This window comes from Vicugna pacos, chromosome 6 (genome assembly GCF_048564905.1).
Source record: "Vicugna pacos chromosome 6, VicPac4, whole genome shotgun sequence".
Lineage (NCBI taxonomy): Eukaryota > Metazoa > Chordata > Mammalia > Artiodactyla > Camelidae > Vicugna > Vicugna pacos.
Window position 1 is genome coordinate 4,160,639 of NC_132992.1, and position 27,269 is coordinate 4,187,907.

A 27,269-nucleotide genomic window follows, 5' to 3' on the forward strand; every position below is an offset into this window, starting at 1 on the left:
ACAAAACATTTTTAAAACACAACAGACAGGAGTCCACAGTAATCCTGCCCCCAGAGAAAACCTCCATGAATGACGTGAGCTTTGCCATCCTTGACTTTTCCTGCACACATCCTAGCGTATCATTTATCTATTTTCCAAAAATAGAATTGCTTCATAAACATTGTTTTGTGATTCCTCCCCCCCCCCACCCCCACTAACCAATATATCTTGGCCATCCTTCCAAGGGCAGAGCTTTTAAAAACACATTTTAACAGAATAGAAAAGTTTTTTTTTTTTTAGAAAAGATTTTAGATAAATATTGAAAGAGGTTCCGTCTCACTTCTGTTGGCTGTAGCAACTGCACCACTCCTGAGAAAAGGTACCCACTCCTTCATTCATTCATTCCTTTGTTCCTTCAACATACATAATTAAGGCAGTGTTACTTGTCAAGGGAAATATTAGCTCATGGGTACAATTTCCCTGAAAAGACTGGGAAAATTTAGGATTAGGGAGTGTGGGCAGCTCCTGGTGGGAACCCTGCCGGCACACTCAGCTAGCTTGACTGAGGCAGGAGGAAGGGTCTAAGAGGCAGAGAATATTAGATGGGGGAGACCTGGCTGGGGATGGGGGCCTGGTTTCCCAGATGGGTCCTGCTGTCCTTTTCCATTGAGTTTTCCATGGCAGCAGGCTGGGTCCTGGCCCAGGATTTTCCCTCCAGCCACCCTGTGCCTCCTTGTCCCCTCTCCCCGGCTGGCCCCCGCAGCTCTTGGAGCTGAGGGTAAGATGCTGGGGCAGAGGTGAATGTGCCTGTGGGGTGAAGGAAGGAGTGATGCAGGTTCACGTTTTTTGTCTAAGTCTTTGGGCCACAGCAGATTTCCAGGCCTATGGCCAGAACTCTCTCCCCACACCCTCGAGCTAGCTCTCCTCTCCTGTGTTTAGATTTTCTCATAGCCCGCTTTCCCCACGAGCCAAGGGATCTTCACCAAGTGCACAGCTGCCCCATTCCCTCCCTGACCTCGGCCCAGCCTATTATCCAGGGACCAGCACCATTTGTTCTGGTGAGAAACTGAACTCTCACCCTCGAGCTGACCCTGCAGGGGTCCCAGCTAGAGGATTCGGGAGGACCCACTCCCCACCCTGCTTGGGCCAGAGCCCATTCTGCTCCCCACCACCCCGGCTTCCCTGGACACTGCCCTACCTTGGATTGCATTGTGTCTCAAGCAGTGTCTCTGGGCCCTTCTAGCCCAAACCACTTTCCAGCTATCTAACCAAAAGGGCAGAGAGCACCACCCTCATCCGTCCTGCCCCTCCGCAGTCACGTACGTGTTGACAGGGGCTTGCTGAGGACCACGTCCCTTCCATTGGCACTCTCGGCCATCTAATGGCTGCTGAGACAGGCAGGCGGAAGGAACATGGGATTTGGCACCGGAAGACCTGGGTTCCAGTTTTAATTCTGCCCCAGCTGTGAGACCCTGGGAAAATACCCTACTCCCTCCAAGACTTAAGACCTCCAAGTTTTGTCACCAATAAAATGAAGTCTGTGATCCTCTCTATCTCTTGGGCTTGTTTTGGGGGTCAGATGAGATAGGAGGGATTTTATCAGGGGAGGAGGGAGGTAATATAGGCAGGGGTAAACAAATTCAAACTATAAAGAAGTTTATATAATAAAACGTCTCCTACTGACAGCTCCCAGGCTCCCAGGCTCCCAGGCTCCCAGGTCCCCTCCCTAGAGACAACTACGATGACCAAGGACATTCAGTGCAAACATATAAGTGAACGCATCCCCTATACACGGTCCTGTACGGTACACATTTTGGAGATGGTCCTATATCAGCCCACATGGAGCTGCCTCCTTTTAACAGCTGCCTAGCATTCCATTGTATGAATGTATCCAAACAGATTTAGCTAATTCCCACCCTACAGATGGACTCTTGGATTGTTTCCAGTCTTTTGCTATTATAGACCGTGCTGGAGTGAGTATCATTTTCGTGCGTTTTTGTGTATGTGTATGAGAATATCCATGGCATGAAGTCCTCGAAGTGATGTTGCTGGGTCAAAAGGCACATGCAGCTTTGATTTTAAGATATCACCAGCTTGCCCCTGGAAGAGGGTGTATCAGTTGGTATGGCCACCAACAAGGCAGGACTGCCTTCCCCCAATCCCTCATCCATGAAGGGTGTTTTGAAACCTTTTGACCTTTGTTAATCTGATAGATGAAAATGGTATATTGTAGTTTCAATTTGCATTTCTTTTATTAGGAAGGAAGCTTGAAAGTGAGCTGCTAGAGGGGAGGTGGGCCCAGGACAGTTTGGGCACAGCCACCCTCCCTGCAGAGCTCCTGCCCACCTCACAGGTGCCCTCTGCCCCTTCCCAAGGCTCATCACGCTTCCCAACGGGGTCCTCCAGATCCTGGATGTTCAGGAGAGTGATGCCGGCTCCTACCGCTGCGTGGCCACCAACTCGGCCCACCAGAGCATCAGCCAGGAGGCCCTACTCCACGTGGCCCGCAGAGGTAAGGGGGCTGGATGGGCAGGGAAACCTGGGGGTTTCTGGAGTCTTGCCTTCATTTAGGTGACAGGGAGGTGATGAAGCCCAGAGAAGGCAGTGCCACCCAGCGAGTCAGAGATAAAACTGGGGCAGGAACCCAAGACTCCTGGTCCAGGGCTCCCTTCCTACAGAGGCTCTGTGTGTTCCCTTTGGGTTGGATGACACTTGCAGGGCTTAAGAGGTGAGGCGTCTGAGGATGGGTGTGGTGCCCTGAAGCCCTAGTCCTCGCCCACCTGTGTGCCCCGAATGCTGTGGGCACTGGGGGATTCACTTGCTGGGCACTGGCTCCCTGTGGTCTGGGGCTCCTGTTTTCTGCATTTCTCTGAAAAGCTCTTGTCCCAGTGTGATGCAGTAGGAAGGGCGCAGGCTTTGGGGTCAGAATGACCTGGCTTGAATCCTGGCTTCTCTACTCTCCATCTGCGTGACCCTGGGCTCCTTATCAAATGTCCAGCTCAGGGAGGTGGTGAGGATAGCTGAGATAGGGTTGGGAAGTGCCTGGTGCCTAGTGGGTACTCGCTGGATCTCACTTCAGGCCTCCCCCAAGGGCCCCTCACTTGCCATGGCATCTCCCTCCACCTCCCACCCCTCCACACATCTCTTCCCATCCTGGCCTCCTCCCCTCCCACCCTGCTTCCCTGGCTTAGCTGGTGAGCTGCTCTCTCTCAGTCTGATTTGCTGTCTCTCCAGCTCCCGGGGTCTCTGCCTCCACCTACTGGACAAGTCGGGTATTCAGCATATAAACCCAGGGACCCAGGGTCACGCTGAGAACTTGGCAGGGAATTAGTGTTGGGGGGCTGCCAACCTGGCAGAAACTCGAGCCCAACCTCTGCCTTTCCCAGATGGGAACCGAAGCCCTCTGGAGAAGGGACTTGCCCAAAGTCACACAGCGCACTGATGGCAGCACTGGAACTAGAAACTATGACTGTTGACTGCAAGTCCGGACTCCAAGTCTACTCATGGCCCTGCCAGTCCTCTGCCCGGAGGGTGGGTTTGATCTGACAGGAAGAATGGGGTGATGTGTCGGAGGCCGGGTTATTCCTTTCCTGGCTCCAAGAGCAAGAGCTCTGAGCTCCTGTCCCAGCTCTGCTGAGCTACGCAGCTGCTTTCTCCATCTGTCAGATGCAACCCTGACTGCTCCCTGCCCCACCTGCCTCACCAGGTGACTGTGAGCATCAGGTGAGGTACTGCATGTGAAGATGCCTGATGGTAAGGCTGCCTGCTGACCTGCCCTCTCTCCAGGGTCCCTGGCATCCACCGCAGGGCAGGACGTGGTCATTGTGGCAGCCCCGGAGAACACCACCGTGGTGTCTGGCCAGAGTGTGGTGATGGAGTGTGTGGCCTCGGCTGACCCCACCCCTTTCGTGTCCTGGGTCCGACAGGGTAAGTGGAGGGAGGGGACCTGAGGTCACGGGAGAGGGAGGGTGTGGCATCTCACGCATCCCCAAGTCAAAGAGCTGTAAGGGTGACTCTGCCACAGTCACCGACCTTTGATGTGGCAGGAACTCCTCTCCCAGGGCTGAGTGTGGGTGGGGGAACCTGGGCAAATTTAATCATCAATCCGTGTAGCAGGTTTCCTTTATGAATGAAGCGCGCTAAGCCTGGCACTCACAAAATCATGCTTGAGACCTTACTGAAGATGGGCAGTGGGCTCGGTTCTCCACCTTACATGTTTCCAGTCCTCACAATAGTGTGTGAGAGCAGCAGAAAGGTGCCAGCGAGTCGGGTGGAACTAGGACCCACTGCTGATCTGTTTAACTGCACAGCACCTCCTGGTCCACCCAGTGTGCTGCCACCTTTGTGTGCCAGGCTTCATGCTGGCACAGTGAATAAAATACCTGGATGAGAGTCGGCGGGATGCGGTGCCACGCTCTGAACTCACAGTCTGTGTGAGCAAGATAAACACACACCCATGAAGAGAGGCTTGACAGCATCAGGCAGCAAGTGATGAGTGCCAAGTGGGACTGTATTACAGGAGATGCTATCAGGGTAACGAGAGTGCTGGGCCAAACGTCGCCTTGCATGCAACTCACTCTCCTGCCGGAGCCTCCCAGAGCTCCTGGGAGGAGGGCAGGCGCCAGGGCTATTATTCCCAGGGGGCAGGCGAGGAAACTGAGGCTCAGAGAGGCAGGTGGAAAGCTAAAACCCAAACTTTAGAGCCTGCTCACTTTCCGGGACACTACTCCTGCAGCCCTGCAGGGAGGAAAAGCTAGGATTATTTTTGTTTCCATTTGTCCATAAGACGTGACTTGTCCCGAGTTGACGGCAGAAGTAAGTCTTAAGCTCAACTCTCTTTACCCTTCTTCCCTGGCTCAGTCTGTTACCCTACACTGCCTCCTTTTTGTAATTTTGTGTCTCACATTCAAGTATATATAATGATGAATACAGAGAGTTTAAAGGAAAATAATAAACCAGCTATGTACCCCCACCGAGGTGATGAGAAAGAACAGCGCTGGTGTCTGCGCCTCTGTGACCTGCCCAGCCTCATTGGACCTGTGACACTTGCCTAGTTAAGGGGATCCTGGGGCCAGCAGGACCCTCGTACTATTACTGGGGTTGCCTGGAAGTTCTGTTATCAATGTTTCTCAAATCCTGACCAGGCATCAGGGTGACCTAGGGAGCATCTTGAAACCGCAGACTCCCTCCCTTCACGCCTCAAGAGTTATGACCCAGGATTCTTAATGCTTAACAAATGCCCTAGGTCCTTGCTACCAAAAGTTTGGTCTTTGGGCCTACCTCCTAGGCATAGTTAGAAGTGTAGTATCTGAGGTGCCATAGGCTTCTGCATCTTATTAACAAGGTCTCCTGTGATTCTGTGATTTGTGTGCATGGTAAGGATATATGCTATCCCAAGAGGGTCCTGACACCTCTGGCTCAGGGATCTCACTTAGAAAAACTCTGCTAATAGCATCCCTGGACAGAGACTGGGAAGAGAGAGGCTGGAAAAGGACTTCATTCCTGACCCTGGGCACTATACCTTTCCTAGGAATTTACCCTACTAAGTCAGGGGAGGGGGCATGACTTTTTTGTTTTGTTTTGATTTGGTTTCTTCTGATGGCAAAAGTTGTACGTATTCATTGTAGAAAACTAGGGAAAAGCAGAAACAGAAAACATCCCACCACTCAGAGATTAAAATTGTTAACATATGAGTGTATTTCTTCCAGACTTCTTTCCTATGCATATGTACATTTTTGCCTCAAATTGAAAGCAGGCTGTATTTACAGTTCCAAGTCCTGTTTTCATTCAATAGTGTATCATAAGCATCTCCCCATCTTTGAAACTTTTTCAAAAAATAATTCTAATAACTGTGATATTCCATCATTCGGATTTAGCCATAATTTAATTAGCTATTTCCTACTATTGACTTTTTCAGTCCTTCCCAGTTGTCCACTACTACGGTTAAGACTGCAGGGATCTGCCCTATTCACAGCTCCCCAGCATGGGTGCCCACACTGGAATCCCTGGCTTCAAGGTCAAGGTGGAGCCCCTGTCTAGCCCTGTCAGCATTTACTCTTTCTTCAGTGTTGCAGCATACTGGTTTTAAAAACTTTCCCGAGTTGATAGGTGAAAATGAACATCTGTGTTTTGATGTGCGTTTCTTTGATCATGTGAAGTTGCAGACTTTTTTGTTTCTTGCCCATTTGCATTTCTTCTCTGGATTTTCTGTTTATGTCCATAAGGCAAGGGGTTTTTAAATGGTTTTCATTTCACATCAAGATAAAAGTCTGTGTGTATTCAAATGTTTGGCTCTGGTCAGACCTTTCCAGCCATATCTTATCATAGCACTGGCCTAAGCCCATATGGAGGAGTGTGTCCTTCTTAAGAGAAAGGGATTTAATAATGATGGTAGTAGTAACAACTGATGAGTGTACCGAGCACCTATTATGTGCCTACATGGTGCTTGGCAAACTCACAGACCTTATTCATTCCACCCTCAAAACAGCCAGCCCTTCCAGCTACAGACTATCTCCCCATTTTACAGACAGAGACACTAGGGCTCGGAGAATGCCATCGGAAAGTAGAGGAAATGAGATCCCAACCAGAGGCCGTTGCGTTCTCTTAACTTGGGCGTAGAGGACCGCCGCCCTTCCACGAGGTCCGGAGAGTGGATGGAGAGGCAGCCCTTAGCTCCCCCCTCTAGCGCTCTCCCTCCTCCCGCAGATGGGAAGCCCATCTCCACGGATGTCATCGTTCTGGGCCGCACCAACCTACTAATCACCAGCGCGCAGCCCCGGCACTCTGGCGTCTACGTCTGCCGAGCGAACAAGCCCCGCACGCGCTACTTTGCCACCGCCGCTGCCGAGCTCCGCGTGCTGGGTGAGGGGGGGTGGGGGGGGCGGAGAGCAGATGTGGGGGAGATCGGATTGGGGAGGGTGAGCTGGGGCCGAGGGAGGGAGGACTGGGGAGGGGGGAAATGGGCAGCTGGGTGTGTTAGAGGGACTTAAGGGCGATACTGGAGGATGAAAAGGGGTAGGGTTACGGGGGTCGAGCTCATGAGGAGGAGTACTTCGTGGTGCGGGAAAGGCTAGGTAATTAGAGGAGAGGAAGTGGTGGGAAGAGATCGGAGGATGATGGAGTGAGGGGAGTTAAATGGGGAGAGGAGAGGAGTGATTAGGAAACGGCTTGGGTGATTGAGGGGGTGTGGAGGGGTGTTCTGGGTGGGGTAATGGGGAGGGGTGGGACTGAGGTTTTGGGGGGAGATGGAGTAGTCTTGGTGGAGAAAACTGGGGGACAGGGTCGCTCAGGGCTGGCAGAGGGATAAATCTGATAGGTGTAGGATACAGGGAGGTAAGGGAGAAGGAAGTGTAAGTGCGGGAATGCGATGAGATCCTGGAAGAGCCAGGGTATTTTGGGGAGGCTGAGGAGGCCTGGGGAACAATTCGGGGAGAATAGAATGGTCATTGTGGGGCAGGGGCAGGAAGAGAGCTATGGCTGCGCTGCTTAGAGTGTTTTGGCGGGGACGGGTGAATCAGGGAGAGGTTAGAGTGAGTGGAGGGGATGTGGGAGTCGTCAGGTGTTTGGGGGCGGGGGCAGGGCCCCTGGTGGCCGAGCGCGCAGTTAGCGTCCCCCTCCCCGCCCGCAGCCGCCCCTGCCATCTCGCAGGCGCCCGAGGCGCTGTCACGGACGCGGGCGAGCACCGCGCGCTTCGTGTGCCGCGCGTCCGGGGAGCCGAGGCCCGCGCTGCGCTGGCTGCACAACGGGGCGCCGCTGCGGCCCAACGGGCGCGTCAAGGTGCAGGGCGGCGGCGGCAGCCTGGTCATCACACAGATCGGCCTGCAGGACGCCGGCTACTACCAATGCGTGGCCGAGAACAGCGCGGGCACCGCGTGCGCCACCGCGCCACTGGCAGTCGTGGTGCGAGAGGGGCTGCCCAGCGCCCCCACGCGGGTCACCGCCACGCCGCTGAGCAGCTCCTCCGTGCTGGTGGCCTGGGAGCGGCCCGAGCTGCACAGCGAGCAGATCATTGGCTTCTCCCTCCACTACCAGAAGGCACGAGGTACGTCTTCCGGGGGACCAAGACGCCCCAGCAAAGGCCTACGCAGGGGCGCGTGATGAGGGAGGCGCGGGAAGCACAGACTGGATGACTGAGGGGCTGCCTGGTGGGTATCTTTGGGGATTGGATGGGGTGGGGTGGGAACCCACAGGAGAGATCTGTGCAGATATGGGTCAGTGCATTTACCCCTTGGCCACAGTCTGTTATGCGAGAGGAGAGAGGGAATGCTTCTCCTCCCAGGGAAGGTGCCTTCGCATTCCTGGAACCATTTCATTAACCGCAGGAAAAGTCACTTCAGTTAGAAGCCAGAAAGAACCAGTGGAGGAGTTAATACACCGAGACTAGAAGTCAGGAGAGTATATACTCCGCAACTCAGATTATCTGGGATGACTTAGCTATAAGTAAGGCTATTTCGGAGACTGGGACAATATGAAGGATCCTTCGACAGCCTCCAGCTGACAGGTCCCTGGGGTGGCCCAGTGACAGTCCCTTTGTCCCTTATGTCCCCACTCAGGTATGGACAACGTGGAGTATCAGTTTGCAGTGAACAATGACACCACTGAGCTGCAGGTTCGGGACCTGGAACCCAACACAGACTACGAGTTCTACGTAGTGGCCTACTCGCAGCTGGGGGCCAGCCGCACCTCCACCCCAGCGCTGGTCCACACGCTGGATGATGGTAGGGCCTCTGCACCTGCAGTGGGCACCTTGGGGCCCAGTGAATTCCCTGGGGGTGGTAGCTCAGCTTCTCTTTACTAGTGTACACCAAGGCACTTTTACATGCTTGGTGTCATCTTTTGTGCCCTGTAAGGGGGTAGGCAAGGGTTCTTCTCCCTGATTTACAATCGGGGAAACTGAGGCCCAGAAAATGAGTGACTTGCCCAAGGTCAGTAGTACAGCTGGGACTTGAACCCAGGTCTCATGATTACCTAAATCACATGGCCCTTCTTCCCTATACCCACGTACCGTCATCCAGTCAGGCAGGAGCCAGTGACAACCCAGTGGATGCAGAAGCTTGTGCCCGCAACCCTTTTCTGGCTTTGGGGTGGGAAGGATGTCCCCTCAACTCCAGCTTGGGGCTCCCCTGAGAGGCTCCCTTTCCTCCCTCAGATCCTGGTCCTGAGCCTCCTTCTGACTTGCTGTGTGACCTGGGCAAGTCTCTGACCGCTCCTGGGCCTCACCTTCCACGTCGGTGGAGCAGAGCTCATGCTGATGTTCTTCTGTCTCAGTCCCCAGTGCAGCGCCCCAGCTCTCCCTGTCCAGCCCCAACCCCTCGGACATCAGGGTGGCGTGGCTGCCCCTGCCTCCCAGCCTGAGCAATGGGCAGGTGGTGAAGTACAAGATAGAGTACGGTTTGGGAAAGGAAGGTGAGTGGGGGCGAGGTGTGGGCTCCACCTGGCTGGGAATCACTGATACGAAGGGTTGGTCAGAGCAGCTGGGCACCTGAGCAGAGCAGTGGGAAGTCCAAGGAAAGTAGGGAGAGCAGAAAGAGGGCAAGGTGAACCTGGAAAAGGGGAGTGTGGCCGAGGGGGAGGGAGGGCAGGAGTGAAAGAGAAGGCTAAGAGGGCGAGCTCAAGACAGGAGGAGGCCTGGGGTCTAGCCCCACCTCCTCTACAGCTGCAGTGGATAATCCTGTCAGTCCCTGCCTCAGTTTCCTTATCTGTGAAGTCAGGCAGGTAACCCAGGTAATCTCTGGGGTCCCTTCCAGCTGAAAAAGCAGATGAGCGATAGGGAGGTGGAGGGTGTGCTTGTGGGACTGGGGGAAATGAGGCATTGGTTGGGGGGGTGTTAGGGCAGGTGTCGGGAGTCTAGGGGTGGGGGTGTGAAAGGCATAAAGAATCAGAAGGCAAGAGGCTGGGGGCCAGGGGGAGGGTGGGGAAGGGGGGAAGGGTGAGACAGCATCCTTGGGTGGTCTTCAGGGCTCTGGAAGGTGGGCGGTGCTTGATGGTCTTCACAGCCAACCCCTTGTGCCTGCACCCTGGTGTGTGTGTGTGTGGGGGGGGTCATTGACAGCTCCTGGGGACGTGGGGAGTGCCTGCTGTGATTCTCCCCACCTGAGCCAGCCCTGGAGCCGGGGAGTCCATCCTGGCACTGAGGGGTCAGCGCTGAGAAAACCTCGGATTCCGATGGGCCCTGAGGACTCAGGATCCGAGGTGGAAGGGTCGGTGGAGAGGAGTTTAGGACTCGTGGTCCTTAGGTGGCCACCCAGCAGCCAGTCTTTTCTGTCCTGGCAGATCAGATGTTCTCCACCGAGGTTCCGGGGAACGAGACACACTTTACACTGAACTCACTTCAGCCCAACAAGGTGTATCAAGTGCGGATTTCGGCTGGCACGGGGGCCGGCTATGGGGCCCCCTCCCAGTGGATGCAGCACAGGACGCCCAGTATGCATAACCAGAGCCACGGTACGGGATCAGAGGGGACGGGGGCGGGGGGGGCGATGTGCGTGACTGTACGGGTGTCAGTGTGCGCTTGGCACCCAAACCCAATCGCTCCCTCCATCAGAGACCTTCCCTGGCTCCCCCTGCTTGATGGGCAGGGGAGGATGGGGGTAAAGTGGCAAAGAGCTGGCCTTTGCAGACACCCCTGGGCTCATGTGTCCCTTCCGTCTGCTGTGAGACCTTGGACAAACCATTCACAACTCTAAGTCTTCATTTACTGTCAGGCGTGGCGTGAGGATTAATGAATGTATTGTAGACAGAGTGTTTAGTACAGTCAGAACTTGCTAAATAGTAACTGCTTCCAAGATTGTGATTGTTGTGGGTTGGGTTGAGAGGGATTAAATGCAGCCAGACCCATAGCATATACTATCTGTGTGACCTTGAACAAGTTACTTAACTTCTCTGAGCCTCAGTTTTCTTAAATAGGGGTAATAGTATTTCATTCTTTTATAGGGCTGTGAGAGTCAAGTTACAATACATGGTACAAAGTGCTTAGAATAGCATCTGAGCTGTAGTAAGCCACCCCTCTCTTAGGCTCCAAGTTGGGCTCCCCACTTCAATGGCTCCATCCCTCCTTCCCAGCTTCAGCAAACCCTATGATCCCCTTCCAAACCAATATCTATGCAGTCGTTCCTTCAGAAGAATTCTAGAGCCCTGCTCTGTGTCAGCCCTGCCCCAGAGGTGCTCCTTGCTAACCTCCTTGCAAATGCCCTGGAGACACTCCTGCTTTCCCAGCACTCTGGGCTGGCGGAATAGTGAGTTCTCCTCCAGACTGAACCCGGCGCTTAGGCTGCTGGCTGAGTGGTGATGCTTTGGAAGAAGGCTGACAAGGCTCTCACTCAATGCTGTCTTCCTGCTTTTTTGCTTCCACCTGCCCCTTCCCCCTCTCCCATCCCTGGCCTCTCCTCCTCTCTCCCCATTCTCATACCCCTCCTCCCCTCCTGCTCCTCTGCCTCCAGTCCCTTTTGCCCCTGCAGAGCTGAAGGTACGGGCAAGGATGGAGTCCCTGGTCGTGTCGTGGCAGCCGCCCCCTCACCCCGCCCAGATCTCTGGCTACAAGCTATACTGGCGGGAGGTGGGGACAGAGGAGGAGGAGGCCAATGGTGAGAGCCCTCCAGGGGGCCGTGGAGACCAGGCTTGGGATGTGGGGCCTGTCCGGCTCAAGAAGAAAGTGAAACAGTATGAGCTGACCCAGCTAGGTGAGGAGGGCCGGGGGGTAGGGAATGAGATGGACATAGCTTTAGTCGGGGACTGGACAAGCTGGGCTGGTGGTTGGAGATGGACTCTCTCTGGGGATGAGAGAATGACCTCAGAGGCTCCTCTAGCCAGTGAGTGACACCCTCATAACCTTCTCCAGTCCCTGGCCGGCTGTACGAGGTGAAGCTGGTGGCATTCAACAAACATGAGGACGGCTATGCGGCAGTGTGGAAGGGCAAGACAGAGAAGGCTCCCACGCCAGGTGAGGGGGCTGGGGAAGCGGGGAGGAGGGCTCTGCCGAGGGGTCTGTGCATGGCTGCCTTCCCCTTTCCTCTGGGCCAGCCCTGGTGGGCAGGCCATCTGGAAGCTTCAGCCTCTGGCTACAAACTGTACTCACCAGGCAACCCCCCACCTCCCTCTCCCTCCTCCCTGCCCCAAGCCACTCTGCTAGGCTCTTCCAGGTCCAGACAGCCTCTGTCGCAGAAAAGCTCCAGTTTGTGCCTCTTTTAGGTCTGCTAGAGAGTTTTCATTATCCATGAGCTGGGCTACTTTGGAAAGTTTGAACAGAGAGAAACCCCATGGTTCATCAGTGACTTCTGAACCCAAGTTTGATCTTTAAACAGTGCATCCACCCACATCACACTGTCCATCAGATTATCCCTCTGCTCTAGGCAGGGAGGGGAATGTGGCCCACCAGGAAACTGAGGCTCAGGGTCTAGGTTTGGGCTGCTCTGACAAAACACCACAGATGGGGTGACTTAAACAACCAGCATTTATTTCTCACAGTTCTGGAGGCTGAGAAGTCCGGGATCAAGGCGCTGGCAGAGTCAGTGTCTGGTGAGGACCAGCTTCCTGGTTCATGGGCCATAGGCCGTCTTCTCACTGGGTCCTCACATGGCCGAGAGGGCTGGAGAGTTCTCAGCAGTCTCCTTTCATAAGGGGCACTGTTATGGGCTGCAAATCTGTGTCCCCCCAGAATTCATGTGTTGAAACCCTACCTGCCAATGTGATATATTAAGAGATAATCAGGATTAGATGATGTCATGAGGGTGGAGCCCTCATGAATGGGATTAGCTCCCTGGTAAGAGTCACAAGAGAGCTTGCTTCACCTTTCTGCTCTGAAGATGCAATGAGAAGTTGGCAGTCTGTAACCCAGAAGAGGGCCTTCACCAGCACTTGACCATGCTGGCACCTTGATCTCAGAGTCCGGCCTCCAGAACCGTGAGAAATAAATTGCTGTTCTTTCTAAGCCATCCAATCTATGGGTCTTTGTTGTAGTAGCTGGAACAGGCTAAGACAGGCACTGATCTGATGCATGAAGGCTCCACCATATGTTCAGATTTCCGATATATGAGCTCTGGGGGACACAAACGTTTAGGCCATAACACTTTTCTACACACTTCACAAATATTTACTAACTTAATCCTCATAACAACCGTTATGAGGTATAGGCACTATTATCAGCCCCGCTGACAGAATAGGGAATGGAGGCACAGAAAGTTTAATTAACTTCTCCATGGTCACACAGTAAGTGGGAGAGTTGGAATTTGAACCCAGGGCAGCTTGGCTCCCAAATCCATGCTCATAATTACCATGGTTTGCTGTCTCACTCTGTTACAGTCTTACAGACTAGTGTTCCACAGTCTGCTGTCTGTATGACCTTGGCAAAAATCACTTAAATTCTCAGGGCCCTCAGTTTCCTCATCTGTGAAATGGGAATGATGCCACCCAATTCACAGGATCAAAAGAGAAAGGGTAAAAGAAACTTGGGAACCGCAAACCACTGTACCTGCTTAGGGATGAGCATCCTCCCTCCCTTCCCCACGCTCTAATATTCACCCTCCAGACCTGCCCATCCAGAGGGGGCCACCCTTGCCTCCGGCCCACGTCCATGCGGAATCAAACAGCTCCACGTCCATTTGGCTTCGGTGGAAAAAGCCAGACTTCACCACGGTCAAGATTGTCAACTACACTGTGCGCTTCAGCCCCTGGGGGCTCAGGAATGCCTCCCTGGTCACCTATTACACCAGGTGGGAGGAGGGACTAATGCTGTGAAGAGGGAGGAATAGCAGGCGATGGGGAAGAAGGTCCTGGGGGTTTAGGGACATTTCATGACTCACGTGTTCAACTAGAGGCACGTTGAGGGTCTGATGACCTGATGGTGACAGGTGGAAAGGGGGAGTCTGTCCAATCCTATCCCCTCACAGGAGAGCCTTGTACTCGACCCTAGGAAATGTGAGGCAGCACAGACCTATTTCCTCAACCTCAGAAGACAGAGAAAAGCTGTCCAGCTGCTGTCCTGAGAGGCCCCCAGTTGGATGGGGAGACGAAGACCCTGACCTGGGGAGCTGTTAGGTTGGCAGAGGAAACAGCATAAAAAAGCAATGGATATATACAGTTGCAGCTAAAGTAAAATTAAGTCAAGGAAAAGATGTATCAGAGGTAGTTCCCTGGGTGGGAAATGACATGGATTAATCCAGGAATGTTTCTCTGAAGAGCAGGCCTGGCTTGGGGCTTGGACATGGCGCCTGATATCCTGAGAACAGCGTACATCCAGGCCTCTCTGCAGGTTCTCTGGATGCTGTTAGTGGCCCCCATGCCAGGGAGCAGATTTCCTGTCCAGCGTAGGGGCTGGGGTGGGTCTGGGGTAGGAGAGTAGATTTGGAGGGACCTGCCTTGCTAGAAGGGTGTCCCTGAGAGTACTTGTCGTGTTTCTCGCCTCGGCAGTTCTGGAGAAGACATTCTCATCGGCGGGCTGAAGCCATTCACCAAATACGAGTTTGCAGTTCAGTCCCACGGCGTGGACATGGATGGGCCTTTTGGCTCTGTGGTGGAGCGCTCCACCCTGCCTGACCGTAAGTGGCCCTCAGCCCTCTGGCCACCAGTCCATCTTTCACCAAACTCCTACTTGCCCCAGCAGTCCTCTTCTGAAACGCCCCCAAGAACCCCATAAGTGTCTGTCATTTGATTTGCATTTATGTAGGCCAGTCCTATGCTGGTCCTAACCATTTGCTCCTAGACCTAATAACTTAAGATCTAAAGGAGGGTTCTGGCAGCCCATGATGCTGTGGCTCTGAGATGCCTCAGAGCCCTGGGTCCCCATCCCGCCCTTGGTTGGCCTCAAAAACCTGAACCCCCAAATCTCTGTCCCTTCCCAACTCCCCAGTCACCTTATGTCCCTGCTTCTCATCCTTCCTCATTCACCCCTGCCCCGTGAGGATCAACTTCTCTAAAAACAAAACACAAAGTCTTCCAAGGTGGTACTTCTCACATTGGGGTTCCCAGGTCCATAGAGGACCTGTGCCAGGGGCAGGCATAGACAGAGGCTACACAGGGCATCAACCAACTTTACTTGAAGATTTGGGGTGGCAAGGGGAGTCAGGAACCTTAAATGACAAATAATTTCAAATACTTTTTATATTAAACTTCACCATCGAATAGATGGCAAACTTAGTGTGAGAGTTCAAACTAAAATGTAAGCTTTCCAAAAACTTTTGAGCTCTACCCCCAGGGCCTTTAGAGTATCAGACAGTGTCTTCAATCCTTGGAGGTATTTGGGTATGGAAGTTGGCGGAGCTCTGCTTCTGAGAGGATAGAAGGGTGGTGAACTGTTTTCCAGGAATTCCCCAATGAGAGGCCAGACCTCACTTTGCTTTGTGGCTTGTTCCAGTACAGGAGGAAGGAGGGAGGCCATGCCCTCATGCCCTGGCTCCCAGCTGCCCCCCCGAGCTGGGCTCTCAGTGACCCTGCCTCTCCCCATCTCCTTCCCTGTACCCCAGGGCCCTCGACGCCCCCATCTGACCTGCGCCTGAGCCCCCTGACACCGTCCACCGTTCGGCTGCACTGGTGCCCCCCCACGGAGCCCAACGGCGAGATCGTGGAGTATCTGATTCTCTACAGCAGCAACCACACCCAGCCCGAGCACCAGTGGACCCTGCTCACCACAGAGGGTGACGGCTCCCACCCCAGGGCATCTGAGCAAGAGCTTCCCCACCCTCTCCCCACTTACCAGCCTCCCCAGTGGCTGCGTTTGTTCGGAGCAGGCAGAAGCCACTGCCTGAGTGGGAGAAGCAGATCTTTTCAGTGCTGCTTCCCAGCGCATCCCTGCCTCGCACCCCGACCCAGTTCACCAACTCTGCTCTCCCTGCCTCCCTCTGCCCCCAGGGAACATCTTCAGTGCTGAGGTACACGGCCTCGAGAGCGACACTAGGTACTTCTTCAAGATGGGGGCGCGCACAGAGGTGGGGCCCGGGCCCTTCTCTGGCCTGCAGGATGTGATCACTCTCCAGGAAAAGCTCTCAGGTAAGAGACAGGAAGGGAGGAAGGAGGAGGGTCCATCCTGGGGCAGCTCAAGGTCTCCAGAGGCTTCTGGAGTTGACTTCTAACCCTAAAGTCATCTCTTCCAAAGCCCTGCCTCAGGGCATGACTACACTTTCACTGTTTTGGACAGCTGCCCTCCTACTTAGGTGTGGAAAGGACACACGTGAAGAGGCCATGAGTGTGGCCCGGCAATGGTTCAGTAGAGAGGTCAGATTTGTGGGAGACTGGCTTGGTTTCTTTGGGAGATCGCTTTGATTGGAAGACTGGCTTGGACAGGTGGTGAGCTTTATGTGGTGGAGGTGTTGGGCAGCGGGACTGGCTTTGTAATTTGCAGGACCCGGTGTGAAATGAAAATGTAGCATCTCCTTATTTAATGAGGAAGAATTTCAAGATAGTGACGGCAGAGCATAAACCCAAGCTCAGAGCCCTTCTAAGCGTGGGCCCTGGGTTACTGGACATGTTGCACACCTGTGAAACCAGCCCTGCTGGGCAAGCAGGAGGTGTGTTTCCCTGAAAGGCCAGGTTGCTGGGGAGGAGCCACAAATTCTGGATGTCCATGGCAGGGACAGTTGGAGAGAGAGGTTGTGGTGGTCCCTCTGAGCCTGTGGGGCCCTCCTGTCCTTGCATCAGATTTCATGTGTCCAGAGGGTGAGACTCAGGCTAGTGGTCTCCGGAGAAAGCCTCGGGAAGTCCTGATCTATGAACCTTGGGTCTTCTCCTGTCCCTGATCTGTTCTGCTCCCTCCCTCTCTCCCACCAGACTCTCTGGACGTGCACTCGGTCACGGGCATCATCGTGGGCGTCTGCCTGGGCCTCCTCTGCCTCCTGGCCTGCATGTGTGCTGGCCTGCGCCGCAGCCCCCACAGGTGGGTGACGGAACCAGTCTGACTGCAGAGAGGAGCGATTTCCAGAAGGGCTGCAGAGATGAGAGAGCAGGAAAGTGGCCATGACTTGTGCTAGGCATTAAATTTGACTATGGGATGAAGGGGATTGAGGGATTGAAGGTGATGTCCTCATGAGAGTGAGGGGTGGGTTTAGGGAAGCCCCCGGCCTATCCCCTCAGCAAGGGCAGACACAGAGCTGCTTTTCTCCTGCTTCCTTGGTAGCTGCCAGCGTCTTGGAAAGAGGGACCGCAAATCTCCAGATGCCTGGAGCCAAGGGAGGAAGGATCCCATCTGCAGTGTCCCAGATGTTTTGAACAATCAGAGTTTCTTATTCATTGTACAGACTAGGAAACCAAGTCCCAGAGACGGGCAGGAACTTGCCCAGGGACATAAGCTGGACTAGATCCCAGTCCCCCCCCCGACCCCACTCTTTGACCACTGTGCCTGTTCCCCATCTTCCCTTCTAGGGAAGCCCTCCCGGGCCTGTCCTCCACGGCCACTTCTGGGAACCCGGCGCTGTACTCCCGAGCCCGCCTCGGCCCCCCCAGCCCCCCGGCTGCCCATGAACTGGAGTCCCTTGTGCACCCCCGTCCCCAGGACTGGTCCCCACCGCCGTCAGATATCGAGGACAGGGCTGAAGTGCACAGCCTTATGGGCGGCGGTGGTCCCGACTGCCGGGGTCACTCCAAGAGAAAGGTGAGCCTGGAGCCTGGGTAGGTCCGAGCCCCACGCCGCTCATTCCCGAATGGGACACCAGGGGGCGCAAGAGCACAATGTGTGACCCTGTGAGAGACACCCCCCCCACCCCGCCTGGTCGTGTCCCCCCACCCCGCCCCCTGCCTTCCTGGGCCAGCTGCAGAAGAAAAGACACTCACTCCCTCCTCCTTGAAAGGGTTGGCAGGGCAGGGGAGCAGATGGGCCTCCATGGCTGGCAGAATAGGTCAGCCTGGCTCTCAGGAGGAGGGGAGGGCCCCCCACGGGCTGTTTGCGGGTGACTGAGGGTGGCCAGAACACCCAGCTCCCTCCTTATCCCGGGAGCTGGGGAGACCCCTAAGACCCAGCTCTCCCCAGTATGGGGAAACGAAGCTGGTCAGTTTGGCTTTGGCCACGTGGGCCCACGAGCCAGATAAAGTGGGCCCACACAAGGCAATTCCCCCCGCCCCCCCGCTGCTGGCCGTGGTGGCTCATTCCAAGCTCTCTGACCAGCCAGCTCGAACCCCTGAGTCCTTCCTCCCCATTTCCCTGCCTCTGTGCTGACGGAGACCCTGCCTGCCTCAGGAGCCTCTGGGCTTTTCTGCAGGAGGACTTCTCCATCCTCAAACTCACCCGCAAGCTCTCAGCCCACTCTGTGCTCGTCCCTGCAGCCTTGGGGAGGGAGGTGGTAAGCGGCGGCAAGAGTCTGTGGAGGGGGGTCCATCCACTTCCCCGTCTTAAACTTCCCAGCCCGCCCTCAGTGCTCCCGCTTCTTTCCCTGTGCAGATCTCCTGGGCTCAGCCAGGTGGGCCGAGCTGGGCAGGTTCCTGGGCAGGCTGTGAGCTCCCCCAGGCAGGCGCCATGCCGGCTCTGACCCGGGCCCTGCTGCCCCCTGCTGGAACCGGGCAGACGCTGTTGCTGCAGGCTCTGGTGTACGATGCCATAAAGGTCAGTGTCCTGGGAGGAGGGGGGAGGAAAGAAGAGAAGGGTCCCCGTGTTTATGAAGAGCCAGTAGCGAATCCTCTGGAGACCGTGGTGGTAGCCTCCCTGGGGATAGAAGTCTAGCCTAGAGAACCCTGGAACTTCGGAAGGTGAGGGGGTGGAGGGCAGGCCAGGTTGTGAGAATCTGTGTTTCTCTGGGTTAGGGACAGTCCCTCCCCTGCCTAGTGGGCTGCAGCAGAATTACCATGGGTCTGACGGTGGGCCTGGCCTGAGTGCATTCAGCCCTTCCTGCTGGTCACTGAGGCCCTGGCTGTGTCTGGTGCTTCTGGAACTCCTGGGCAAGGGCCAATGTGTCGCATTTCCCTGCCTCCCCATGGACCTGATCATCATCTCTGTGGGACCTTCACCTTTACCAACTTCCATGTTACATACAATGGACTCTGAACATACTTCTCCTCACCAAGTATGATGGTCATTCTTCTGATGGTCACTCTCAGCGATGGTCTTTGTGTTCTCTGCTCTGACCAGGGCAACGGGAGGAAGAAGCCACCCCCAGCCTGTAGGAACCAGGTGGAGGCTGAAGTCATTGTCCACTCTGACTTTAGTGCATCCAGAGGGAACCCTGACCTCCACCTCCAAGACCTGGACCCTGAGGATGCCCTGCCTTCAGAGGCTCCTGACCTCACTTCGGATGTTGTGGATCTAGAGCAAGGGGCAGACTGGCCAGACAGGGAGCTGGGAGGGTGTGAACAGGTGACCCCTGGGCCAGACAGACTTACCTGCCTGCCAGAGGCGGCCAGTTCTTCTTGCCCCTACCCGGGCCTCCCGCCCAGTGAGGCTCTGGAGGAGGCCCCTGGGAACAGCTGCCAGCCAAAGTCTCCCTGCCCTCCAGGAGACAGCCCAGGCCTGCCCAGAGCCCCAGTCTCCTCCTCTGCTGAGCTCCCCTAGAGGGCATAGTTTGGGACAGGCTCGTGTAGATCATGGGACATGACATGTGTGGCCACGCACGTACACATGTGCACCTTCAGGTACTGAACATCATCAAGCCATTGGGAGCCCCCTAGGGTGCTTCGGCTCAGGGGAGAGGAAGAAATGGGTTATTGACTCCCCCTACATGCTGTGACACGTGATATGTGAGACACATGTGAAGCACGGCTATACGTGATGTACACGTGTGTGAAACATGTGTGTGCTGGTTGATGAGTTGGGAAACCCTGGCCCAGGCAGTGGTCACTACAGCCTGACTGATCTTCCAGGTCAGGACGGTGCCCCAGCGTGGTCCATCCCCAGCCCTGTGGGCTCCCACCTCCGTCACCCAGCCTTTTTATTACACACTCTGAGAGTGTCTCCAGTGCCCTGTCTGACAGAGACAGCCCCGGCCCACTTCCCTGTCTCGCGGGGCTGAGTGCAAGTAGGCTCTGAATGCCTCACATCTTAATTGCATCACCCCCCCATCTCCCATGTCCCCACTGCCGGAATTGAGAGGGTGACGCTGGCCCCCCCTCAGAGCGACTCTGCATCTAATTTTGTAATTGGGGAAGTGCCTGGTTTGGAAAATCTGCTTTCTCTTGCTCTCCCCTCCTTCCCCCCTCCCCATGCCCTCCTCTAGTGTCCATCTCCCAGTCCACCTGCCCTCCCCGTCTTCCCGCCCATCTCTTCCTAATTCTCTCGCCTTTCCTCTCTGTGGTTTCCCTGTCTGTCTGTCACACCTCTCTCAGACCGTGTCATGTGGTTCTCCTGCCTGGGGTTCAATCTCTGCATCCTTCCCTAACAACATGACTACCTCATGTCTGCTTCGAGGCCATAGTGCAACTCTTGTGTCCACCATCCACTTCAGCCATCATCCTCCTGCCCCTTCCTCTCTGTACCTCCAAAGGCCCCCTCCCCAGGCAGACTGCACCTCCCCCCAGCCCAGTGCAGGCTTGGAGAAGACCTTCCAGCTTCCCTTGCATCTTTCTCCCTGGGACTGAGACAGGTGGGTTCTTCTTGGAGGGGATGAATGTAAGTCACACAAGGACATACCTTAGACCAGGAAAGGGGAACGTGACCCAGAGGCTCAGGATAAAATTACTCCGTCCCTTCTAGGCAGGAAGGCAAGTTTGCTGGATGGAGGCAGTTTGGGGCCTTCCTTCCCAGCTAAAGCTAGAAGGGTGGTAGGGGAGAGGAAATCAGGAGCTCTGAAACCCCGCCGCTTCCCACTCTGTGCATCTTGAACATGAGCTGATCGGGTTGGGGTGAGAGCGTCCTCTCCTCCTCTGGGGTGCTGGAAGAGAGGTCTTTGCCCAGGACAAGGGTGAGGGGCTCATTTCATTTCGTTTTGTCTTTAAATGCAATTCTGAAGTCATTATCTTTTGGCCTGCCACACAGGGACAAGCTTGACTTCTCTTTCCTGTGGAGAGGAAACAGTGTCATTTATTTGATTTTGCGCCTCAGCCTCTCATAGGAGCATAGAGTACGCGGTTGTGGTCTTTTCTCCTTGAATGCATCCTTTTTCTTACTGATCAGCACATCAAGGGTTAACTCTGGCTTCTGGGCCAAATTAGAAATAACCAGTCTATCTTTCCCTTTTTTTTTTTTTTTAATGGTGAAATGTCTCTCAGCGGAGTTGCAGCTTCCTCAGACCCTTTCAGCATCTGTGTTTATTACACTCGGGTGTCACTCACGTTTGACATCCGCACCTACGGTTCCTCCCCCTCCCCCTCCTTCAGCCAGCCTCTGATAACACTAAAGATTATTAATGTTGGTTTTGTATCTCGTTAAGGACAAAATTGTCACTTGTACTATTTCTGTAGCATTCAGCGTTGCTGTGGCTAACATCACTGTGTATGTTTCATCATTGCTCTGAAGGTCAAAAGCCTCATTTTATTTTGCTGGTTTATTTTCCTTTAGGAAAAAAAAAAAAACTGCCCTGAATTAAATGGCTGTTTTAACAGTAGGCTCTTAGCATTACACCACATAGTCATTTTTCATGTTCTTGTTTAACAGGCACTGAGGTTCTGGTTTAAATTAAATAGCTGCAAATGAGACAATTTATAACCCATTAGGTTGGGTGGAAAATTGTTTCTCAAAAGCAAATAAGTAATAAATCTGGTATCTGCCTATAACTCACAGTTGATAAGAAAGTGGCCATTACTCATTAGCATTATATATGATTTGGGCTCTGGGTAATTTGGAAGTGTTAGGTTTGTGTCTTTATAGCAGTATTTTTATTAGAAAAGAGTCTATTGGCCTTTTACAGGGTATTAATCCCTTTGTCACCTACCATTGATGCCTTACGGTTTTTGAGTCTCATTTAAAAAGCTTTTTCTTGATGCATGACAAGTGTAATCGGTACCTGCTCATTTATTTGTCTGTATTTAGTTTTGCTGTATTATTTAATTATTTTCCCAGCATTTTTTTTCTTCTTACAAGTATGATATTCTTTAGTGTTAAGCCAAGGCGTTGATCATGTATCTGTCCTGATAATGAATTAATAAACTATTTTCCAAAAATGTTCTCTTTTGGAACCAAATGACTAGAATCTCCTCAGCCTTTCTACCCTAGAAAATGTATTTCCTACCAGGGTGGGAAATGTTGGTTTTAGAGGGAAAGAGCAGGTGGTTATAAGAAAGAACTGAACCAGATCTGGAGAAAAGGGAAACTTTATACACTGTTGATGGGAATGTCAATTGGTGCAGCCACTGTGGAAAACGATATAGAACTTTCTCAAAAAACTGAAAATAGAACTACCGTATGACTCAGCAATTCCACTCCTGGGTATAGATCCAGAAAAACCAAAAATACTAATTTGAAAAGATACATGCAACCCAATGTTCATAGCAGCAATATTTACAATATTTAAGATATAGAAGCAACATAAGTGTCCATCAACAGATGAATGGATGAAGAAGATGTGGTATGTACACAGACACACACACGCACACACACACACACACACACACACACACACACACACACACACACACACACACACACAGTGGAATAGTACTCAGCCATAAACAAGAATGAAATCTTGCCATTTGCAACAACAGAGATGGACTCGGGAGAGTGTTATTCTAAGTGAAATAAGTCAGACAAAGACAAATACTATATGGTACCACTTATATGTGGAATCTAAAAAATACGACAAACTAGTTAATATAACAAAAAAGAAACAGACTCACAGATAGGACAAATTAGTGGTTACCAGCGGGGAGAGGGGTTGGAGGGCAGTATAGAGGAAGAGGATTAAGAGGTACAAACTATTATGTATAAAAAAAGCTATAAGGATATATTGTACAGCACAGGGAAGATAGCCAATATTTTATAATAACTATAAATGGAGTATAACCTTTAAAAATTATGGCTCACTGTATTGTACACCTTAACTTATATACCTTTGTACATCAACTATACTTCAATAAAACTAAAAAAAAAGAAAATAGGTTACTCAGAATCCTAGAATAGGAAACACCCCCCCAGCGCCCCCCCCCAAATAACTGAATAATCTCCCTCCCACAACAAGCACTTAGGAAAAAGACTTGAACTTGGGAAAGATGTGTTCTTTGATAGCACTCTTTTAGGCTCTTTGGAGATCTTTTTCCATCCGGCCACACATCTTTTAAGTTTCTTGGGTGCAAGGGATGAGTGAACCACCAACTCCACAGATCTGGGCTCAACAACTCTTCTTTGTTTAACTCTGGTCTTCAGAATTGCCCATGGCTGCATGTTCACACATATGGGCGTGGTACTTACAAGCTCAGAAACCCACACATGGGCACTCACCTTCACAAACACCCCCAGTCCATTAACTCAAACCTGAGCACAACAGTCACACACAAAACACACTTACACCCCACACAGATCTCAGGATCACTGTGGGCAGCTGCTCTGCTAAGATCTTTACAGTGCCTGGACCCGGCATGGTTTTCTGCAGCAGGGAACCAAGAGCCAGAGGCTGCCCTGCCCAGGACCACCCCCAAAATAGCTGGTGAGCCAGTCCCGAGTTAATTGACAGATCATAGGGAGAGATACTGCACACTTTGCATGCAGCAGAATAGCCATTATTTGCATATCACTCTCAGACCAAGGGTTGTGATAAAGAAGAATTAAACACTTGTCAAATGAATTTAAAATGACAGCAACTCAGGACACCAATTTGACCTCTCCTGAGTCTAGGACAAGCCAAGAAGTGGTTATGGAGAATTCAAGCCCTGCGGGAGGGAGTTCCAAGACTTTGGGCCCAGAGAGGGGCCCCCTCCCCTCCCTTTCCGACGGCCATAGAGGCCCATCATTCCCTCCTCATAATGAAATTGGTCTGGGGCTTGGAGTGCCCCCTAACCCTGATTTCTCCATTGCTTCCCACTGCTTGCTTGTACGTCCCAAGTCCTGACTCTCAGGCTCATCTTCCAATTGCTACTAAGAGTAAGGAGTTCTTGGGCTGTACAAACTCCATCATTAGTAAATTTACCTGATTTCTGGAGGCCTTTTCTTTACTCATCTGCACCAAAGTTAGTCTTATATATAGTTGACGCTCCTGGCCCAAGATTCCAGAGTTGGCACCAAAAGAGAGGTGTAATTACACCTCTGCCATGCCAGTCCAGCGCCAGAGGAGCACATAGCTGAGTGAGGCAGAGACTACCCTCTTTAAAGCTCCTGCTCCTAGAATTTAGCAGATGCTCAGCAATTTTGATGGACTAGCACATCATGCTGGACTCAAGAGAAGACCATTTGATCATGAATGGCCAAGACTGAAGACCCCTGAGGGCCAGCATGGGTGTGTGTCTCCTAAGAGGCATGCCTACTTCTACAATTCTTCTGTGAGTCTGATGTTGGCTCCGTGTGTGCTCTCTGACATGAAACACTGAGTCTTCTTTGTGGCATAGAAATGCTACTGGGAGTTTTAACTTTAAATGCGTTTTTCCTTTTACCAGGCTATTTATCACGACCTGTGTCCTTTAAATGTTCCTATGAGTGAGTAGGAGAGATATGATTATCTTTATTTTTCAGATGAGCTAGAGGATGACTGCCGGGGTTTGCTGAGCTAAACAGTGGGCAGAACCGGGGTCGGAACCCGGGTTACTTCAGCATTCTCATTGTCCCATTGGGTCTGCTCTCCCAGGGCTCCGGAGGAAGCTGCCTTCCCACCCCTCCTGCCTCCTGTCCACCCAAGCGCCAGAACTCTTCAGTCTAGAGAGGCTAGTCTTGCAACTAAACGTCCTAGCCTTTGGGTGGAAGGACCAGAAACCCACGGGAAACGGAATCTTTGACAACTTTGTGCAGCTTTTAGAGAATTATCTCGACAACATTGACTTGGACACGGTGGAGGAGGGCGCGGCAGAAAGTGGGTCAGAGCGAATCCCGCAGCTTTGCGTGTTTCTCCGCAGCCCGGACCTACTCCGCAGTCCGCTGGGTTTCCACTGCCCCAGCCCCCCAAGTCCGGGGCTGGCCCGCGGGGAGGAGACACGGGGCTGTAGCTCGGGACGGCGCTGGCCGCTGCTGCCTCAGTTCAAAGCGCAGGGGGCGCGTCCGCCGCGCAGCCGGGAATGTCCGGCCGCTTAAAGCGCTCGCCGGCTCTTTTGTTCCCCAGACCGGGCCTCTGGGGAGAGGGGGCTGGGGGAGGGGACCGGGAGGGGAGGGAAGGGGGGCGGCGGGCGGCAAGAGGAGGGCGGGGCGGGTGCGGGCGGTGCGATTGCGGAGCGCGCACCCCGGGCTCCGCTGACAGATCGCCGGGGTGGGTGCAAGATGGCGCAAGCGGCGCTCCCCCTGCGCCCCCGGCGCTCCTAGGCAGGCATGTGGCCCCAGCCTCCCGCCGCCCGGGCTCGGCCCCGGCCGGAGCCCCGGCCCCGGCCCCGGCGCCGGCCCCGCGGGACGCTGTGAGCCTCGAGAGGCCCCGGAGCCGCGCGTCGCCGAGCCCAGCGGACAGCGAGCCCCATGGCTGCTCCGCGCGCCGCGCCCCCGCGCCGCCGGCCCCGGCTCCTGCCGCCGCTGCTGCTGCCGCTGCTGCTGCTGCTGCCCCCGCCGAGCGACGGTGAGCCACGGACCGCGCCCCGGGCAGGGCGAGAAGGGAGTACGCGGGCGCGAGGGCGGACCCGGGGAGAGCGGCGCGGACCTGCGGGCGGACCCCTGGCCAGGGGGACTTGCCCGAGAAGGGGAGCCGAGCGGGACGGGGCGGAGCCCGCGGAGAGGGCACCGAGGCCAAGCTGCCGGGGGCGGCAGGGGGATGCTGAGGACAGAGCTCCTCCAGGAGAGACTGGCACTCAGTCTGCTGCGGCTCCAGGACTCAGGGGAGGACCCAAGCCCCGACCGAGGGGCAAGGCGCGCGGCAAACAGGAGCTCGGCGGGCGGGCTGGAGTTGGGGAGAGGGGGAACGAGCCAGAAGAGACCGCAGGGCTGAGTCCCCGTCCGAGGGGGCGAGCTGGGGTGCGCGGAGCCCGGCGATGGGCACAGAATGACCGGACGTGGCCCAGGCAGGAGAACGCAGACCCCGGGGGCGGAGGCCGGGACGGAGCGGGCTGCGCTGGCCGGAGAGGGCATATCCGGGATTTGGAGCCGGGGCTGGGACGGGGAGTGCGAGGGAGAGACCGAGGAATAAGAAGGGAGAAGATTCCCGGTGGGCGGCGCATGAAGAGGGGGAGACCCGAGAGACACCCCACGAGCTGAGGAAAGGGAAGAGAAGCTGACCAAGGGCGAACCAGCGGTGGGGATGCCCACGTGCCCGCCCTGCCGGGGAGGATGCACATGCGGAGCTCAGGGTCTGCCTGCTTTGCTGCCCAGAGCTCCGTCACCACCACCCTGTTCCCTCAGCTGCTGTAACGGTCCCATCTCACAGAAGAGGGGTGCAACCCTAGTCCCTTCCCCCTCCCACCCCAAGTTCTCAGCGAACACTCCTCTGGGCATTATTCTCTCCCCTCTTAGCTCCGGAGAAGCAGAATATCGCGGCCACATCTAGGAGAAACTTTATCCCCTGGTTGCTATACCGGGGTTGGCAGCTGAAATCCAGCTCTTGAGGAGGATGGGTAGGGATTTGAAGAGGCGTGACCGGCAAATGGCTTAAAATACGAATTACACATCCCGGAGGGTAGGGGAAACGCCCCTAACCCCCAGCCCTCCTCCTCCTTTCTCCCCACCCACTGGTCGGTTTCCCCACAGCCAGGGAGGGAGCTGGTCTGTTGCGGAGGGGCCAGCTCCTGGATCGCTAGTTCCCTGGAAATGTGAGGAGAGGTCTGAGGCTGCCTTTTCAGCCCAGGTGGGTTCGTTCCTCCTGGAGTGAACTTGTAACTGGTCTGGTAAGTTCTTCGTTGCAGAAGTTGGGCACTTGGCATCATGCCTGGGGTTGGAGCGCTCGTCCTTCCTCTCTGGCTTCTCCTGATTCCCAGATCACCCTTTTCTTTCTCTTCTTCCCCTCCCCTTCCAGTTCTTTTTTTTTTTTCCCCCTGCAGGAGTGAAGAGGTTGCTGAGAGTAAAGGTTCTAGAAACCTCCCTCCTTCTGAATTTTGGGAAATCTGAGTTGATGTTTGGTATCCCTCACCCACCTTATAACAAAGGCAAAACTAGCAAAACAACCAGACCCAGAGCATCTCAGGGGTGGGGCAATGCAGCTGGACCACAGCCTCGCCTGTGCCTGGTACTGGGCCCACACACCCTGCTCCCTGCCAGGCATCAGACCAGACCTCAGGTGGTTTTGCCAGAATAAAAGAAGTAATGATTTATTACTATCTCACTTTATATTTGTTTAGAACTTCTAACTTTTCATAGTTCCTTTGAGCCTGTTAGTCATATTTAACAACCTTACAAC

General features: G+C 54.1%; 2 protein-coding genes across 4 annotated transcripts in view; both read left to right on the forward strand.

Annotated features, from left to right (window-relative positions):
* Window positions 1-21,984, forward strand: part of IGDCC4 (immunoglobulin superfamily DCC subclass member 4) — a 36,306-nt gene extending 14,322 nt beyond the window's left edge. Inside the window, exons 4-20 of one of the 3 annotated variants that reach the window (XM_072962216.1) lie at window positions 2,355-2,491; window positions 3,766-3,906; window positions 6,685-6,840; window positions 7,607-8,020; window positions 8,532-8,696; window positions 9,247-9,384; window positions 10,252-10,422; window positions 11,418-11,657; window positions 11,816-11,917; window positions 13,502-13,685; window positions 14,383-14,510; window positions 15,435-15,605; window positions 15,820-15,957; window positions 16,735-16,840; window positions 17,326-17,554; window positions 18,338-18,499; window positions 19,022-21,984. In XM_072962216.1, the coding sequence (XP_072818317.1) occupies window positions 2,355-2,491; window positions 3,766-3,906; window positions 6,685-6,840; window positions 7,607-8,020; window positions 8,532-8,696; window positions 9,247-9,384; window positions 10,252-10,422; window positions 11,418-11,657; window positions 11,816-11,917; window positions 13,502-13,685; window positions 14,383-14,510; window positions 15,435-15,605; window positions 15,820-15,957; window positions 16,735-16,840; window positions 17,326-17,554; window positions 18,338-18,499; window positions 19,022-19,441 (3,202 nt within the window). In that variant the 3' untranslated portion in view covers window positions 19,442-21,984. The remainder of the gene's footprint in view (window positions 1-2,354; window positions 2,492-3,765; window positions 3,907-6,684; window positions 6,841-7,606; window positions 8,021-8,531; window positions 8,697-9,246; window positions 9,385-10,251; window positions 10,423-11,417; window positions 11,658-11,815; window positions 11,918-13,501; window positions 13,686-14,382; window positions 14,511-15,434; window positions 15,606-15,819; window positions 15,958-16,734; window positions 16,841-17,325; window positions 17,555-18,337; window positions 18,500-19,021) is intronic. The other 2 variants (XM_072962217.1, XM_072962218.1) reach the window with 2 other exon arrangements.
* Window positions 21,985-25,405: 3,421 nt separating this feature from the next.
* The window catches only part of IGDCC3 (immunoglobulin superfamily DCC subclass member 3), a 38,592-nt gene continuing 36,728 nt past the window's right edge, over window positions 25,406-27,269 (forward strand). Inside the window, exon 1 of the mRNA XM_072963913.1 lies at window positions 25,406-25,502. Coding sequence (XP_072820014.1) covers window positions 25,406-25,502 — 97 coding nt within the window. The remainder of the gene's footprint in view (window positions 25,503-27,269) is intronic.